This window comes from Ambystoma mexicanum, chromosome 9, assembly GCF_040938575.1.
Source record: "Ambystoma mexicanum isolate Mex_15411 chromosome 9, UKY_AmexF1_1, whole genome shotgun sequence".
Classification (NCBI taxonomy): domain Eukaryota; kingdom Metazoa; phylum Chordata; class Amphibia; order Caudata; family Ambystomatidae; genus Ambystoma; species Ambystoma mexicanum.
Window position 1 is genome coordinate 1392290041 of NC_090931.1, and position 16925 is coordinate 1392306965.

Here is a 16925-nt window from a genome sequence, read left to right on the forward strand (position 1 = left end):
CAAAAAACCGTTCTGGAATCAAATTTGTAGCATCATCTGCATCCAAATAGGGGGCACATTGGACCTGTGCCCCAAATTCAAGAAAGGCTCCAAAGGAAGCCACGTGTATTTCAGTGTTAGCAATGTGGGGGTTCTGTCTTCTAAACCATGCTGTAAACTAAATAAAAGGACAACAACTTTACAGACAATGTCAATGCTGGCCACCCATTAGATGATTAAATGGGGAAACTATTCTCATGAGATGTGTAGTATCCAAAGTGATGCTATCTGATATATGCACAGCCCATGAATCAACTCATTCAATGCAGAGGACCAGTCCAGGATCCAGTAAGGCCAGCGTACTAAGTCATGTAGACCAATGTTGTGAGCTACATGGAGGTAACGGTTGGGATCCCTAGACACCTACACCCAGTATTTGTCTGTCTGTCCCTCTCCTTGACCTGCTGTACGATGCCTTCATGAATGTAATAAGTGGCGACAGTTCCAGTGAAGATGAAAACATGCCTGAGCGATGGGAGATGGGCGCTGAGAAATATGTAGAACTGGTTCACTGCAGTTGACAACCCCCCACTTCCAATAACAGCACTCAGACGCCGCAAACTGATCAAACGCTCCTTTGCTATGGCCCCAGGTGTCAGCAGGAAAGCATTACAGAGAAACATCGACCCAATCGCAAGATGGCGTGCAACTGCCTACATGGAGGAGGGATTTCCGTGCGACTCCATAATGACTATTTGAAGCCTCTGTGATGCGCTCTAGACTTGCAGGATAAACCGGTTAATTTATCAAGCCTACAACATAATTAACCTCAACAAGATGGGGAGAGCTCAAGAGACCAAATAAGATGCCAGCGGATGACTGAAGCTCCAGTTCTGAACCTCTAAATGAAGTTATAACTCATCACTGTATTAAAGTGGAATACAGATTCTACCTAGGGAAGGGGCCACTGTCTCACCGAGATCTCAATGTGACGCGTCCATGGCTTCTGCCAGCGCGAGGACTGATCAGAGCTTTCAAACTGCGCTGCACCAGGGACCAACAGCCCTAGTTGGTGTAATGAAGCACGTGGAATGAAGCACGTGTAATAGCTGAACGGTGATGGAGAGAGAGAGAGAGAGAGAGAGTGGGCCCACTGTGACAAGGCCAGTACGCGGGCATTGTCAAAATGGAATGGGAACCCCTCGCAGCCAAGGGGGGGACCAGGAGCCAGTGCTCCCCTCAGACGACTGTGGCATTTCATGCCTCCCTTCCCCCGCCTCAAGTGGCAGTCTTTTTCTAGAGCAATGAATTGCATCACCCAATGCTGGTGATCCAAAATGCTGGGCAAGTATTTTTCTTGGATTTCAGAATGGATGGAACGCACCACACACTACGTTGGATTCCAGACCGAACGAAGAAACCTTAAACCAAGAGTTAGAGATGCCGCTGAACCTGCTGCACTTTGCGTTCAGGAATGATGCCACAACAGAACGAAGCAAGAGCACTGGAAAAGAAAAGCTGTCTGCTGCAAGGCACAGAAAGGCCTGCCCCAACAGGTACACTACACCACCAGAGCCTAAGGTGGACTTTAAAAATCATAAAGGGAACAAGACCCACCTACCTCGAACTAGAAAAATACAGATCACAGGCTGCCATTAAATCCCAGAAGCAATCCTTCAGAGAGAAAAGGGCCAGGCCTAACCCCTGTATCTGAAATCAGCAGTACCTACCATCCCGTTCAGGCAGGGAAAGAAGGGTCTGATTGGACATGGTCATATCACCAACCAGGATACAGGGCGGATGATAAAAGGGGAAACAGGAAGGATGAGGGTGTAGGTTAGTCTGGGGAGGTCAGAGGGGGTTGTGAACCAAGAGACCAGCAGGAGGAAAAAAAGAGCAGCGGATTGTGAGGTGATATCTGGTGATGGTGAGGGTATTGGTCAGCAAGTGGTATTGCAGTGTGCTTGTTAAGTGTGGCAACTGTGGTTTGATAAATAAGTGTAAGGAGTGCCAGTGATGTGAATGTAACTGGATGAAAGGGGGGTAAATGAGTAGCGTGTCGGCAGAGTGGGAGCTGTAGTGAGAAGAAGACTATTTCGCTTTGCAGTCTAGCTAGGGTAGCGGGGCCATCAGCAGCCTCGATTCAAGTCATTTTTCCCGGGCCTCTCCACTACAGAGCCCTACAAAGACTCAAGATCAAACACCTGCAGGGAGGAGTAGGTTACACTAGCGACCCTAGACCAAGACACTCTGACAGAGCTTCGATGGTGATCCAGAACTTGGAAGCTTGGAACGGCCGATGGGTTTTCGGCAACACTCCAGATATAACCATAGAGTCAGACACGAGCAGGGTCGGCTAGGGAGCCAGATGCAGAGAATTAGAGCATTAGAGACATGAAGGAAATGTTCACATTGCACATTAATTGTCTAGAACTGCTTGCAGGGTGTTTTACAGTGCACACTTTTACCAAAGGCAAGGACAATTGCTGCGCCTTGCTCAAGATGACAACATATCAGCCGTCCGTTATATAAACAAGCTAGGAGGGACCAAATCCAAGATGTTAGCAGAACTAGCAAAAGATTTTTGGCATCACTGCCTACAACATCACATATCAATATCAGCAGAATACTTACCAGGAGAGCAGAACATTGTAGCAGACTGGAACTCACAATATCTCATGGACTCCAGAGACAGGAAGCTCCACCCGCAGGTTTTCGCACAACTACAAAGTATTTGGGGTCCCCTATACATCGATCTATTCGCGTCCAAATTGAACGCTCAAACTCCCAAGTACTTCAGCTAGAGAATAGACACAGGTGCAGTAGGGACTGACTCCTTTTTACACCAATAGACCAGAGCAGTCCATTATGCCTTCCCTCCATTCGCCATGCTAACAAGAGTCTTAGCAAAAGTCTGCAGGGAACCCGCTGAGCTAGTGATAATAATACCATTGTGGAAGTCCCAAGCCTGGTTTCCAGTAGCAATGGAAATTTATTCGTATTTCCCCGAGGATGATTCGCCACAGCCAGGACCTTCTGCTCGGCCTGAACGGCCAACCTGATCCCTGATAGAGGGAGGCAATCTCCATCCAATAGCTTTTAGGGTTTCATAATGCCAGGCATTTCGCAGCTCGCTGCCTACTGCATAAGAGACACAGCATGGGTGTCATTACAAGACATAATGAAATCAGCCGATTGGTCTTCCGAAGCAACATTTAAGCACTTTTATTTTAAACCAGTCTCTGAAATATCTAATAGGGTTGTAGAGAGCTTTGAACAAGCATAAGGGTTGCCTCCTGTCTTGACATAGAATGAAGATTGCCCATGCGTACAGTGCAGGGTAGTCTTGATTCTATTAAAGACACGGAGGCAAGCATTATATCCCGCCCAGAATACGGCGAGAAGTTTCATGTGGACATGTATGTGAATGATGTACAAACTCTGACATATTCCCACCCTTACAATTTTGCCGTAGATTTCTCATAGGAGATGAGCAGAAGACAGCCTGAGATGTAGAGAGTCAAAGAGTGAGTTTTTTTCTGGAGCACGTGTCTGTGCTCAGTTTTGCCACAGCAACCGTGTCCCTCAGAAAACAGTTGGAGTCCTCGGAGTGCAGAAGTGTTGGAATGGCAGAAGAGTTGTTATGTTTTGAGTACGGGCAGAGTTTCGCTGCCAAAACAAAGCGAAAGGACCCGGACCTTAGGCTACTTGTACTGGGCCCCAGGCTCTGATAGGTGGACGATGGGACCCTTAGGACTACTGAACACTAGAGGCTCATGGGGATTAGTAGTTTTGAGTTGAACTCTTTAAACTCTTGGATTTTTCATTTCATCTAAATAACAAAATTAAAAAGTTGAGTTTAAATGTTTAAATGTTCAAATTTAGAAATGCTGTGAGTTGCAGTATTAAAGAAAGTACAGCATAATGCTCGCCTCAGAATTAAAACTACCCTGCGCTGTAAGCATAGGAAATCTTCATTGTCATTTTATTGAGAAACACAGACATGCCTGGTGGTAAAGACAATGCTCTAAATAATTTGCTCATCTCATTCGTACACTGCTGTTTAATTATTTAAGGTTCTTTCAAGGTTGAGCACATTTTAGCTAACCCACCAGACCTACATTACATGTTCATGCAAAGTACTTTATCTGATTTCATATTATTGTACTTCATGGAAGATTGCCCGAAATGGACCAATAAAAGGTGATCGAAAAATTTGTAATGCACAGCACAATAAAATAATCTTATGGAATTAAAATGAAAAGTAACAATGCTAGAAGGTTCCAAATAATAGTCATGTATGTATTTTATTAAATATCACATGCAGGCAGAAGTGTTACCAGATCATTGTACCTCATTGTTGCTGTAATGCAGATCCATGGACTGGCCAAAGGCCACCTTCGCCTTAGAAATAAGATCTTCTAACAGGACTGGCCTGGGGAACTGAAGGATTCTGAATCAAACAAAAATATCACAAGGTTACAGCATGGCTATAAACTAATGGTAAAAGAATTGGGAGGCACAGAAAGATTCATAAAAACATACACGGGTAAAACAACTCAGTCACAATGCTTCATTCCATACATTTAAATGTATTTAATTGGATTTTCCTAACTCGCTTAATACCAGAGTGTGGTTTCTAAGCGCGGATCCTGGATTCTAACCTCTCGTGCTCTGCATGGTCTTGCTTCCAAGACCAGCACGTTGCCCCTGTGCTATCCTTCATATGCAGAATGTTTGCAAAAAAGCTGTTCATAAAATAGGACAGACACCATATATTGGCCTGAGCTTTGTGTTAGGTCTGTGGAGCCATTGGGAGACCGGATTGAACAGCAGGAAATCAATATGCATCAAGAGGCCAACATCGTTTACATTTCTACTTTGTGCTTAAGAAAATTTTTCAAAGCGTAAAAGTGAATTTCAGATTGCAACAATTTCCAAAGGCTTTTTCACTGAATTTAGAGACTGGCTTATTGGTGCTGATAGCATGGCGTTAATCAAAAAGGAACTTCTACATGCAAGCAAAAAGACCCGATTTTCATGCTTAAAAGACAAACCTAAATCGCACATTCCTTCAACTATGGAAACATGCTCAGGGAAGCCAGAACTTTTCCAATGTAAATAGGCATGGCCCAGACCTTTGGAGTGTTTTGCCACCAAAAGAACTCAACTGGTTGCAGAACACAAGTTGGAGAACATAACACATGCACATGTCCGGGATTTTATTGCAGTTAGTCCCTGGGTCACAAGCACACGGCAGGATGCACGTGTGTATTATAGAAAACTGTATACGTTTTCAATGCCTGTACATAGAATATTGCGCTTCTCTATGCAACCCGTTGAGTGTCTGGTGTCAGTCTCCACGGCCTACAGACTGCGAGTGATTAGTTCCTATGCTCTGGCATTCTGGATCAGATTGTGAAACATAGCATAGACGTTGCGTAAAAGTAAACGGGCGTTTGCCTATCAGATAAAAAGGGCAGCTGTGGTAAAACTGCCTCGGAGGGTTCTGTAATAATAAGTCTAAAATTAGGACGTGACTTTTTTTGTAACAAGAACAGAATCTCAATACATTAGCATCTCCGAACAGAGGCTAACAGTCGCATTTGGTCAAAGGCCATCATTTCCCCACTAACTATGCTTGCTAACGCGAGGGTGTTCATTCTAAATGTTACAAGCAGATCCCCCAACCCTACATTTGGTAGGCATCTATAACTTGTTAATAATAAATTCTAATTTGTCAAGTAAAGCATATCGCCAGGCATAGACCAATCAATTAGGAATAAACTAACCAATAAAGACCACATCTACCATAGTTCCTCTTGAACAATACCTGCATGGAGGGAATAGAATTTGGATGCTGGAGGGAATGGACCATACAGAAGACCCAATCAGGTCACCTCAACCAGGAAGAAGGATGTAAAACCCATACCTGAGCAAGACAGCCCAAACCATGTTAACTAAACAAAAAAAGGACTCTCTCACAATCCCTCTTTCCCAGCAGAGGAAAACCCGGACCAGCAAAACCAGCTAACAGATTTGTACTCTGGAAAATAATGGGTAAAACCAGGGTAACTGATGGAAGTATTTTACACTCTCCAAAGGGGACCGTCTTGAGGAACATGCACTCCTTCCCCATTTGATATCCAGAGTGGCAGCAAAAAGCCCAGTACTCAACCATACAGTTATAGGAGAAAACTCATATCTCACCTACAATTGCCGGCACAAGGGAGACAGAATTAACGACAGCTTCCATTAAAAGCAAGGTAAAGGATACCCACACTACACTAAACAAAGGTGTCCTGAGCTGTTTGACACAGAAGGATACCAAAACGAATTTCAGAGAAGGGAAACTTCCCCCAGCCGGAGACAAGGGAATAAACCAGCAGCTCCTTCCCAGTCAGCAACAAACATAACAAAGTGGAATGCAAAATAGTGGCTTTGCGATTTAAAGGCTTCCCCCATGAACTCAGGACTATAAAGCATCCTTGCCACGGAGCATGACCAGTACGGGCATGTGACCCCTATGGTCAATCAGCAGGAAGCTAGTCAGTACAAGCACTTTATAAGGGACAGCTCCCATGAGTGGAAGGGATTGGTGTGGTACAGAGAAAGTGCGTTGTGGTCTTAAAGAGGAAGGTGGCTTGGCTGGCTTTAAGACATGGAGTGGAAGACAAGATTGTAAGAGGCAGAGAGGAGAGGGAGACTGCTGTGCAGGCTGTAGAACCTGGGGTGGAAGAACAAATTGCAAGACCCTGAGAGAAGGTGAAGACAAATGATCTGACCCAGGGGAAGACAGTGCAGAATGACAGGGAAGGTGAAGAAATATGCTATGGGGAAGGCAGAGCAGAAAAAGGGCATATGACCGTACAAGTGAAAGAAGGGGTAGAGTCCTGTAAGAGTTTTCTGGGTTGCTTAGGTTCTGCCTAATGAGTACGGCATTATAACCCTGAGGGAACAAACAGGGCACAACATCCCTAGGTGTGGGCTAGTGAGTTTGGGTGTGGCAAGATGCACTGGGCACATTATCCCAGAGGAAAAGAGAGGAAGTGACAAGGAGAAGGTGAATGAAGGAAAAGTTCCCCTTGGTATTAACCCTGGAAAGTAGAACCTACATTGTCCTTGTGAAGTTTCAGGGAACACTATAAAAACATCCTGCCACCTTAAATAAAAAGCATCAACTGGAAAGGGGTAGTTCACTCAAAAATGTTATTGTTTAAAAGGGTTGGCCATAATGACAAATATATATAAACAATATTTTTACAAAACGTTCCTGTGTAACATTGTCGGGAAATGAGCCTCAAAGTCAGGATGTGAAATTAACAAGCCTCATGTGTTCACATTAACGCTGCCCTAGTGGGAGCATTTGGTTATTGCTGCCGGAGAGCAGAGACTGCAGCCAGGGTGCACCTGGAAGCGTGTGCCTGTTCTCCTGGCGAGTGCCGCCCCCATTTAATTTCAATTTAGATTTACTCCGGCAACCCGGAAACTTAAAACGAAATTACCAGCAATTATAAATACTCCGCCAGCCACTACTTCGCTGCATAGTTTTGGATCCGTTTAAGTGTACTCACTTGAAAGGCAGGGGCGCCTAGCTAGAAGGAATTGGCATAGTATAGTCTGGATATGATGATGGCCATGATTGGAGGGATAAAAAAGATCAGTTTGAGCACGCAGAGGTGAAAATGGTATGATCCCGAGAAGGCATTAATACAGCATGTGGGCCCCCCCCCCCTCCCCAAGTAGGGCCGCCAAGGGATGGGTTGGGAATAAGAGCAGGTTTGCTGCAGATATGGAATTTGGTTTTGCCAGGATTGAAGAGGAGATAGTTGTTCATCATCCAGTGATCTATCTCTGTGAGGCAGAAAGCGAGATCTAAGAGGGATGAAGAGGGGGAGTTGGGGATCTTGAAAATGATCTGTGTTGTCAGTGTAGTTGTAGCATGTGAGGTTGTGGTAGTGGCTAAATCCGGGAAGAGGCGATAGGTAAAGGTTGAAAAGGAGAGGGACGCTCCCTGTGAGACTCCATGAGGGACTGGGTGGAGCGAGGGGACTGATGAGAAAACGTAGAGGGTGGTGATTTGGGAGCGGTCGGAAAGGAAAGAGCAGATCCACCCAAGGGCAGAGTCCCTGATGCCTAGTCAGAAGAGTGTTTGTGAGAGTAGTGTGGTTGATCATGGAGGATGAGTATGGCGCAACCTTCAGTCTGCTTTTCTTTACAAATCATCCCAGATTGAGAAAAGGGAGGATTTGTTTCCATTGAAGGCTGAGCTGGGAATATGCTGTGTGACCCAGGCGTTTTGCAATGAAGCGGTTGCTAGAGATGGCGTGGTAATTGAAGGGCAGTAGGTGGTCAAGGGAGGCATTCTTCAGTTAAGGTTTGACACTAGAGATTATGTATGCTTCAGAGAACATGCCCGATGTTAGTGAGTGGTTGATTATAGACCTGGCGAGGCTGCCGGCGCATGTGGAAAAGAGAATGTTCTTGAGGAGAGCTGGGGAGCAAGTGTCTCCAGAGAATCCTGAGGGGCGGTTATTTGAGAGCAGGCTAAGGAATTTGGGGTGGGAGATGGCAGAGAAAGAGGAACAGAGGTGTCGTAGGCGTGGAGGGGGAGTGCAAGAGAGGGGAAGGATGCTAGTTTATTGTAGGTGGGTGTTTCTTTCAATGACTATGTTGTAGTAGTGGTCTGATAGGGCATCACAAGTGTTTTGGCGACAGGGGGAGAGGGGTTGTGCTTAGAGGGCTCTTGAACTCTGATAATTGTGTGGAGTTCCTTATAGGTGTTGCTGGCGTTGGAGATCCTAGTGCTATGGAATGATTTTTTTGGCTTTCCTGAAATCCATCCTGTAGGCCTAGATATGTCTAGCAAGGGTGGCTTTGTTCGTAACGGGGGTGGGGAAGAGAAGCTGGCCACTTCCATCAGTGTCACCGGATTGGAACACACCTCCATCTCATATTACCACTTGTGATGGCCTGCACACCATCCATACTGCCAAACTACTATGTAGTGATTTAACCCGCTCCCTTCGGCTATAAATTCCTAGAAACCCACCATATCCAGACTGCTGGTATTCCTGGATACAATGTTCTATAAATCCTTCGAGTCTGAGCTTTTTGAGGACTGGCACAAGGTTTCCCAATTGCTCCCAGCTGATGAGGTGGATTTATATTCCCCTCACACCTTACCAGATTTTCATTGGGATCCATGGTTACCCTTTTAATGCACCAAGGAGCAATTCAATTATTTATCTTACAAGTGTCAAACATCCATGAATGTGGAATGCGACAGCTTCTCCTCGAATTGCCCTTACAAACTCCAATAAAATCAAAAGCCTTAACAAGAAGAGCTGCTTCAAAATCACTATGCAGGCAGGTCATTAATTCTATCCTGTGGTCCTTCATGACTTCACCTCTAGGCCCCCCTCCTCCTACAGTTGCAGCATCTCAGTCTGGATTTTGGCACCACTATAAAAGCATCCAAGTGCGTGTTGGGCTTACCATTCAAAACCTCCTTAGTTGCCCATATCAGAATTAGGGGGCTGTGATCACTTTCATGTCTTTTATGAATTCCAAAATACATCTTCACCACAACATTAGAACAGGTATTTAATCAATTATACTTTGGAATCTGCCAATATCAAATGTATAGTCGCTGGCCAAAGGTGAGGTAAACCAGCCATTTACGGCTCTATAGCCAGAATCTGCCAAAATCTCCCATAAATACAGAGCACTGTCAGAGGTTAGTGAGTCAAACAGAGGCGGAAGGAACAGATTTGGGTCTTCTTCCAACATGAAAATGTCTTCTACTGTCCCCAGCCGAATATTAAAATCACCCCCACTATTAAAGGTGAATTACCACGATACCTCCTTGGTTGTGTATCAGAAGTTCATGTAAGGTGAAGAGTAACTATCGATTCCTAACCGGTTTTCTTGTTATAGAAATTGGTCAGTCCCAGACTCTGACCCACTGTACCCCTCAGAGTTAAATATTGGATGCTGCGGTTAGAGTCCTCCGACTGTCTAATTACTACATAAAGGTTCACCGCTAAAGACTGACAATCCTCCGGATGGCTGCCCTCTCAATCTGCTTTACGTGGCTGGGACCAAAAAGAAAGAATATCCTTGTACATGTGCTGGGTCTATGAGCCAGATCTCTTGGAAAAGCAGTATCTGGTTGCTCGTAATGTATGATACCCAAGCCATATCCAGAAACTTAGAACCCAGCCCTGCAATCTTCCATACTAGAATGTTCAGATTTGCTGGCCTCCCATTAGCTGGAGCAGGATTAGCCCCCAAAGGCACCCGACAGTTATCCCCTTGTTTCCCTGTCGCTCTAAAGTATTTAAAGGGCTTAAGCTATTCATACAGTTGTGTCTAGTGAAGGTTGAGGCTTTTGGAGGATAGCTTATTGGATGGATGGAGGGAACGCCATAATTAATTGTTCCAGTGTAATTGCCTCGAGTACCTCAGGTAGATTCTTCTTCTCCAACCACCAACCCATGACAAATTTGAATTTTATCAGTTAATGATAGAGGGTTCATTTTGAAATAGTTGGTTATTCTAAAGTTTTAACCTAAAGAAAGCCTCAGGCTGTCCTACCCTTTCTAGCAGGGCCCGTTTTAGTTCTACAAAGGAAGTATTTACCTGTGTGTTTATTTTCTGATACGAGACCTGTAGGTCTCCCCTTACTAGAGGGGCCAGGTAGCATATGTTCAGGATTTCATCCTACTGAAACTGCATGGTCAATTTGTCAAATTTGGGAAACAAAGCTGCAAGATTGTCTCCCTCATGGTAGGGTGCGAATGCTCCATGTGGGAGGAATCAATGGTGTTGACCTGCCCCCAACCGGTCTAGACTTTCTTGGTGGCGCTGTTCAGCCCGGGCCTGATTTTCAACTCGCCTCTCTGGAAGTGTTTCGAGAGATGACATCTCGATTCTAGGATCAGCAAACATTTCTGGGGATAACAAAATTTCCAAGAGGAGGGGACACAAAGTAGTTTTTCTCCTGTGACTCAGCGAGGGGATGGGGGACTAGGGTGGCACTTCAGACTTTTCTATTGTCTGAAGTTTGGGATTTGCCACTAATGATGGTTTAATTACCCATTGGCTTATCGTTAGAAGGCAGTCGATGGGATTGGCTATGGGTGAGGGTCTGACTCTTTGACAGTCACTAGCATCCCACTCTGACACCATATCTGGCGAAACAGAAAAGGGCCCAGGCAACGAGCCATTGTTTAGGATGTGTTTATTAAAATGAAAGGACAAAGGCCTATCTGGCCCGATCGCTATGAGGGAAATCCCCTGCCTTCTAAGGGTGCTCATCGTAGTCCAAAATAAAGAGTCAAAATTCCAAATTCTTAGTTACTAACTGGCCCTACCACTTTAGAAAACCTAAAAAGAAAAGGAGGCTTACACAACAGACTTCTGACTGTCCCGGCTCTTAGAGGACTTACTATCAGTCTCAAAGTTACATTAGCACCCGGCAGGGGGGAGCCAGCCAATTAGGTGGCTAGGAACACGGGCTTGAACTGCAGGTGTAAGCCCACGTTCCAAGCCACCCGACGGCTGGCTCCCCCCACCTCCCTCACATTTTTTTAAAATTTTTAATCCCCCTCCACCCCCAAACTTATCTTATTTCAGCGGCACCTTCCTCTGCTCAGAACGGCGGCCATATTGCTAAAGGATGTTCCTTCGTAACAACGGTATGCTGCACGTGTCCCAGTGTACGAAGAAAAACCCTTTTTTAGCATCCCGGGTTGCCGCTTTGGTAACTCAGGGTCCCGGATTGAGTGTTACCGCCACATTGGAAATGGCTCTATACAGTGCCCAGTCCTTGTGTAGCTCGTACATAAAAATTATAAATGTCTTCTATATAGTTATCTCTTCCAACTCTCTGGCAAAGGACAATTTTGTCTTCCTGTTATTTTGTTCTGCTGTTTACCATTGGTTCAATCCCTCCAGGACCACTTCAGCTTTTACCAGTAGTAACATTCCTCTTGAATTACTTTGTATATACGTTTTGGTATCCTACCTTTGTGGCACTGGGACTCCCCAAAGTTCTGCCGCTTTTGGTAGGATCATTAATTATCATTCCAATTATTCTCATATATGTGTTGGCTTTGCAGGCCTTGATAAAATGTAAACAGATGCACTTAGATACAATTTTGGAAAAACAATATCCCTTCAATTATATCATTTGTTAGTCATACTTAATATGCGCCCACAAACGTTGACTTTGCTTTCCACAAAATAAGCAATGAGCATATAGTGTAACCGCCACTGTTTCCACCATTTCTTAAGACTGCAACATGTATTGTGTCCCATTTGTGGCGGTTGAGTTTCTACATGGGTATGCAAAGTAAAGCTTTTGTAATAATTGCCCTTAAGTAACACTTTTCCCCCATCAACTTTTTTTTTTTTACCTCCATAAAAAATAAACACCAGCCACCACACATGGCGTTGGGTATCCAACAATTGACCCTCATGTCTCTTTCCCCACATTAGCTAGAAAGTCATCTACCAATTTATCGAGCGCACTGGTGGTGTCTGTTACTAAAATATATTCTGTGGGAGACCTCTAGGGGCGCGGACCAAGATGGCCGTGTGAGCTCTACACCCTGCCGAGCATGAACTGACAAAAGCATTATAACCCTCGCTAACGAACATGCAGGGTGCTGTGCCACGATAAGGAAGGTGCAGAGAGACTGTGAAAGGTTAAAAATGGGGACCGGAGCACTGCGGCCGGGCGAGCCAAGGTGCAGGGGAGAAGAGAAGCGTGGCAGCGGGCCCCTCGGAGGCCGTGGCCACCCAGGGGTGATAGACCTCTACAACTGCCCCCCCAGAGGAAGCCCACAGCCTGTGGAGGGCGACCAGATGCAAGGATACCGAGCAACGTGGAGAGGGAGCCCAAGACAGCAAAGACCGGCTAATACAAGGTGAGGAAGCATGAGACTACCCTCCTTCTTGCCCCCCCCCCTCCAAGTTACACCACCGTACATAGGAGAACGATGAAAACGGGCCCCCAGACACATAACGGAGGGCCCAGAAATGAGGAGCCCCACGTTATAAATATACTCTTGAAGGGACCGCCCGGACGCAGGAAAAGAAAAGGGCCATGCTGGGAAGGAAAGGAAAGAGTCTAGCCCAGGGTGAAGCAATCAGATGACACAGCGAAGTGAAGCACCGTGAGGAGAGAACTGGACTGGGGGCCCGAGGGGAGCCACTGGCATTAACTGCGAACTCAGGAAACTGAACACAGATAGCAACCCGGAATTGCGCCAAGTAGAGGGAAAGCTGAGAGCGCCCCCACAGAGACAACAGGAAGGTGGCAGCAACGGGAGACACCCAGCGGAGAGCGCGCTCACCCACACAAGAGAAGACACCAGGGAGGAGAATACAGCCCTTAGAACTGCAGACTCACAGACATACAAAAACAGATGGGAAATGGCAGCGGGAGGCATGGATACCCTGAGACAAGACGTGCAGGCATCCTTTTGGAACTTAAAGTGTTCAAGACAGACCTCCCTGGGGGTCATCGTGGATGGGGTCTCAAAGGTGGAGGACCAGGTGAAGACCTTTGAGCACAACCAAAGGTTGGTGGACATATCCAACGTAGCCATGGAAATGAGGGCCAAAGAGCTGGAGCACAGGGAAAGGGCCAAGATTGACGATGTGGAAAATAGGGAGACAAGAAATAACCTGCGGATATGGGGTCTCCCTAGGACACAAACAGAATCACCAAGAGACCTGGAGCTCAGCTGACACATCTGGTGAGACAACTGCTGGAAGGAGAGACAGAAAGGGAGATTCGTTTTGATAAGAGTTCACGGAGGCGCCGAACAGCGGGAGGGCCGCGCTCAGTGGTGTCGAAGTGCCACTATAACAGTGACAAAGAGGAGATCTTTAGGAAAGCCCAGGAGATGGGCAAAATAGAATGGGAAGGGGCCTCTGTGACTATCTTTCAGAACCTTTCATCTTACAACCTAGAGTTGAGGAGGAAATGCAGGCCCCTGACTCAATGGCTTCGTGAGGGGCCGGTGGGGAAAGAATCCGGTACCAATGGCGATTCCCTTTTGTGCTATCCTTCGACTACGATGGAGAACATAAAGTGCTACAGGGAGAGGAAGAAGGTCTGCTGTTACAGGAGTGTCAGAAAGGGGGGCAGCAGCAAGACGAGGAGGGCCAACGTAAGCTGATGGAAAGCTTTAACAATGCCTTTGCCCAACCAAAAGGCCGCAAAAGACTGCAGTACGAGCAAATCCAGAAAGCCTCAATCCTCGCAGCCCAAGGGACACGGATGAAATAGGGCTATGCCCTGAAGTTGGTGAATTGCTCTGGGAGAGGGAGGGGGGGGGGGGGGGAGAGAATGTTATGATTAATGGTTTTGTTCACGTTGGCAAGGTGGGGTATCCCACACTGTCCTAGTAGCCCAGGTATGTCTGGGTGTCTCAGGGTGGCTGGGTTGCTGACCCAAGCCGGGCCTGTTCCTCAGAGGCCACTTTCGGGGGAAGTCCATATCAAGGAAAGGTTGGAAGGGGAGGGAACACACGCAACACTTGTCCAAGGGCTTGGACCAAAGCTCACTCAAAGAGGACTTGGTGACAGATACAGAGCTCACCAGACTAGGCTATGGATAAATTGAAAGTTGCAACACTAAATGTAAAAGGGCTACATTCCCCAAGCAAGAGGTCCCTCACAGTCAACACAATCCGTATATTAAATTTAGCAGGGTTATTCTTACAAGAGACCCACTATCGCAAGGGGGAGGAAAGGGCCCAAAAGGGTCCAAAGGTGGGGCCAATGTACTGGGCCTTGCATGCAGCCTCAAAGGAGGAGGAAGTAGCATAGTGATAGCAAAGGCCAGGCACCTAAAGGAGGTCCAAATTAAGAGGGGCTTCTGGGCCAGATGTATTGCAGTCAAGGGAAAATTGGAGGGGGGAAATGGGCACCATAGCCTCAATCTACGCTCCAAATGTAAAATCAAGTGACATTCCTAAGAAGGTGTGCACAGTATTGGAGGACCACTACGATGGTGGGGGGATATTTTAACATGATCCTAGAACCAACTTTAGATTGGTGGTCCGCTCACAAGGACAGGGGAAAAACAAAAGATCGAGCCCACAGACATTTTACGCAGTTGCTGCAAGACTACTTTTGGGCAGATGTATGGACTATGCACCACCCACAGCCAGGAGATTACACCTTTACCACACCAAACATACACCAGAATAGATCTCTTGCTGACACCGCTGGAACAGAGAGACCTAACCACTTACCCTTGGGATGGAACAGTAACATGATCCGACCACGAGATGGTAGTCGCGGAATGGAGTGTTGGGCGGGACAGGGGGGCACCCAGGTGGCGCTGCAAAGACTGTCTCCTGCAAGATCCCACCTTCAAGGAATTTTTTGGGAAAAGAAATGTGCTGTTTTTTTGTTGTTTTTTTTTTTTAGACACAAACAACAACGGTGAAACCCATTTGAAACATGTGTGGGAGGCAGCTAAGGCTACTTTTAGGGGCCTTTTGATAGCAGAGGGGGTGCAGAAGAAAAGGGAGAGGGCATTGATGGAGCAGCGGCTATGGGGAGAACTGCAGAAGATGCGGAACTGGCTAACATAATGAGGGAATGACAGGGAGGCAGGGCTCCTGAGCGACATGAGGGACAACAGGCAGGAGTTGCATTTGTTCCCGATAGGCGAGATTGTGAAGCGGCTGCGTTACGTTAAGCAAAGGTACTATGAGAATAGTAACCGAATGGGGATACTCCTGGCAAATAAGATCCATGAGGCAAAGGTGGAGAGGAAGATCGACAAGATCAGGGACGGGGGAAGGTCAGATGCACACATCAAGGGAGAATATACAAGATAGCTTTGCAGAATATTTTGAGAACCTTTACGCACGACCCCACAGTGAGGACGATGCAAAAGGTACAGGAATATCTAGATAGACTCCCCATGCCCCGGTTGACAGAGGACAACAGGTCATTTTTAAGGGCGACATCACAGCGAAGGAGGTGCGACAGGCGACAGCTCAGTTTAAGTCGGGTAAAGCCCCGGGGGAGGACGGAAACACCTCAGATTTTTATAAATAATTTCAGGAACTCCTGGCCGAACCCCTAGCTCAAATATTTAACTCTATTGATGGACCGGGGAAACATACCACCTACGTTTCTGGAGACATTGATAGCGGTCATCCCCATAGCATACCGACCCATCTCACTATTTAACACTGATGCCAAGATATTTGCGAGAATCCTGGCATCCAGACTGGAAGTCTACCTCCCCTCTACCTCCCTCAATACTGGTTCAACCGGACCAAACAACATTTGTGCGCAACAGGCAAGGATCGGCCAACATGCGGAAGACTCTGCATATCATGACTGCGCCTGAGGTGAGGAGCCCCAATTCTGGCACTTGACGCAGAAAAGGCCTTCAATCGAGTCAGCTGGGCCTTCATGACAGGGGTCCTGGAGAAAATTGGTATGGGAACCAAGTGGCTGGGCTGGATTGCAGCCCTTTACTCTGCACCAAAGGCTAGAGTAGTGGTTAATGCGGGAAGGTCAAGGGTCCTGGGGCTACAAAGGGGCATTAGACAGAGATGACCTCCGTCACCCCACTGCTGTATGCCCTGGTCATGGAACTATGGGCGCTGGTGGTATGAGGGGATGAGAATATCACGGGGTGCAGATTTGGACAAGTTACAAAATTAGCCTTTTCGTGGACTATGCCTTGCTCTATATGACAAACCCACACACATCTGTCCCTTGCCTCCTGCAGACATTGGTGGAATACGGTGCATTATCCGGATTGAAAATAACAAATACATCAGTGGCGTTTTATGCAGAGGGAATAGAACCAAGACGCAAAGGACTGTCAGAGACCTAGGCTTAGAGATGCAACATAAAGGGTTCTGGTATTTGGGGATTTACATTACGAGGGACGCTGG

At 46.5% G+C, this 16925-nt stretch overlaps 1 protein-coding gene across 1 annotated transcript in view; it reads right to left on the minus strand.

The window, feature by feature from the left end:
* Nucleotides 1-16925, minus strand: part of MAP3K2 (mitogen-activated protein kinase kinase kinase 2) — a 1280649-nt gene that overhangs the window by 842362 nt on the left and 421362 nt on the right. The window contains exon 5 of the mRNA XM_069616795.1: nt 4333-4432. Coding sequence (XP_069472896.1) covers nt 4333-4432 — 100 coding nt within the window. The remainder of the gene's footprint in view (nt 1-4332; nt 4433-16925) is intronic.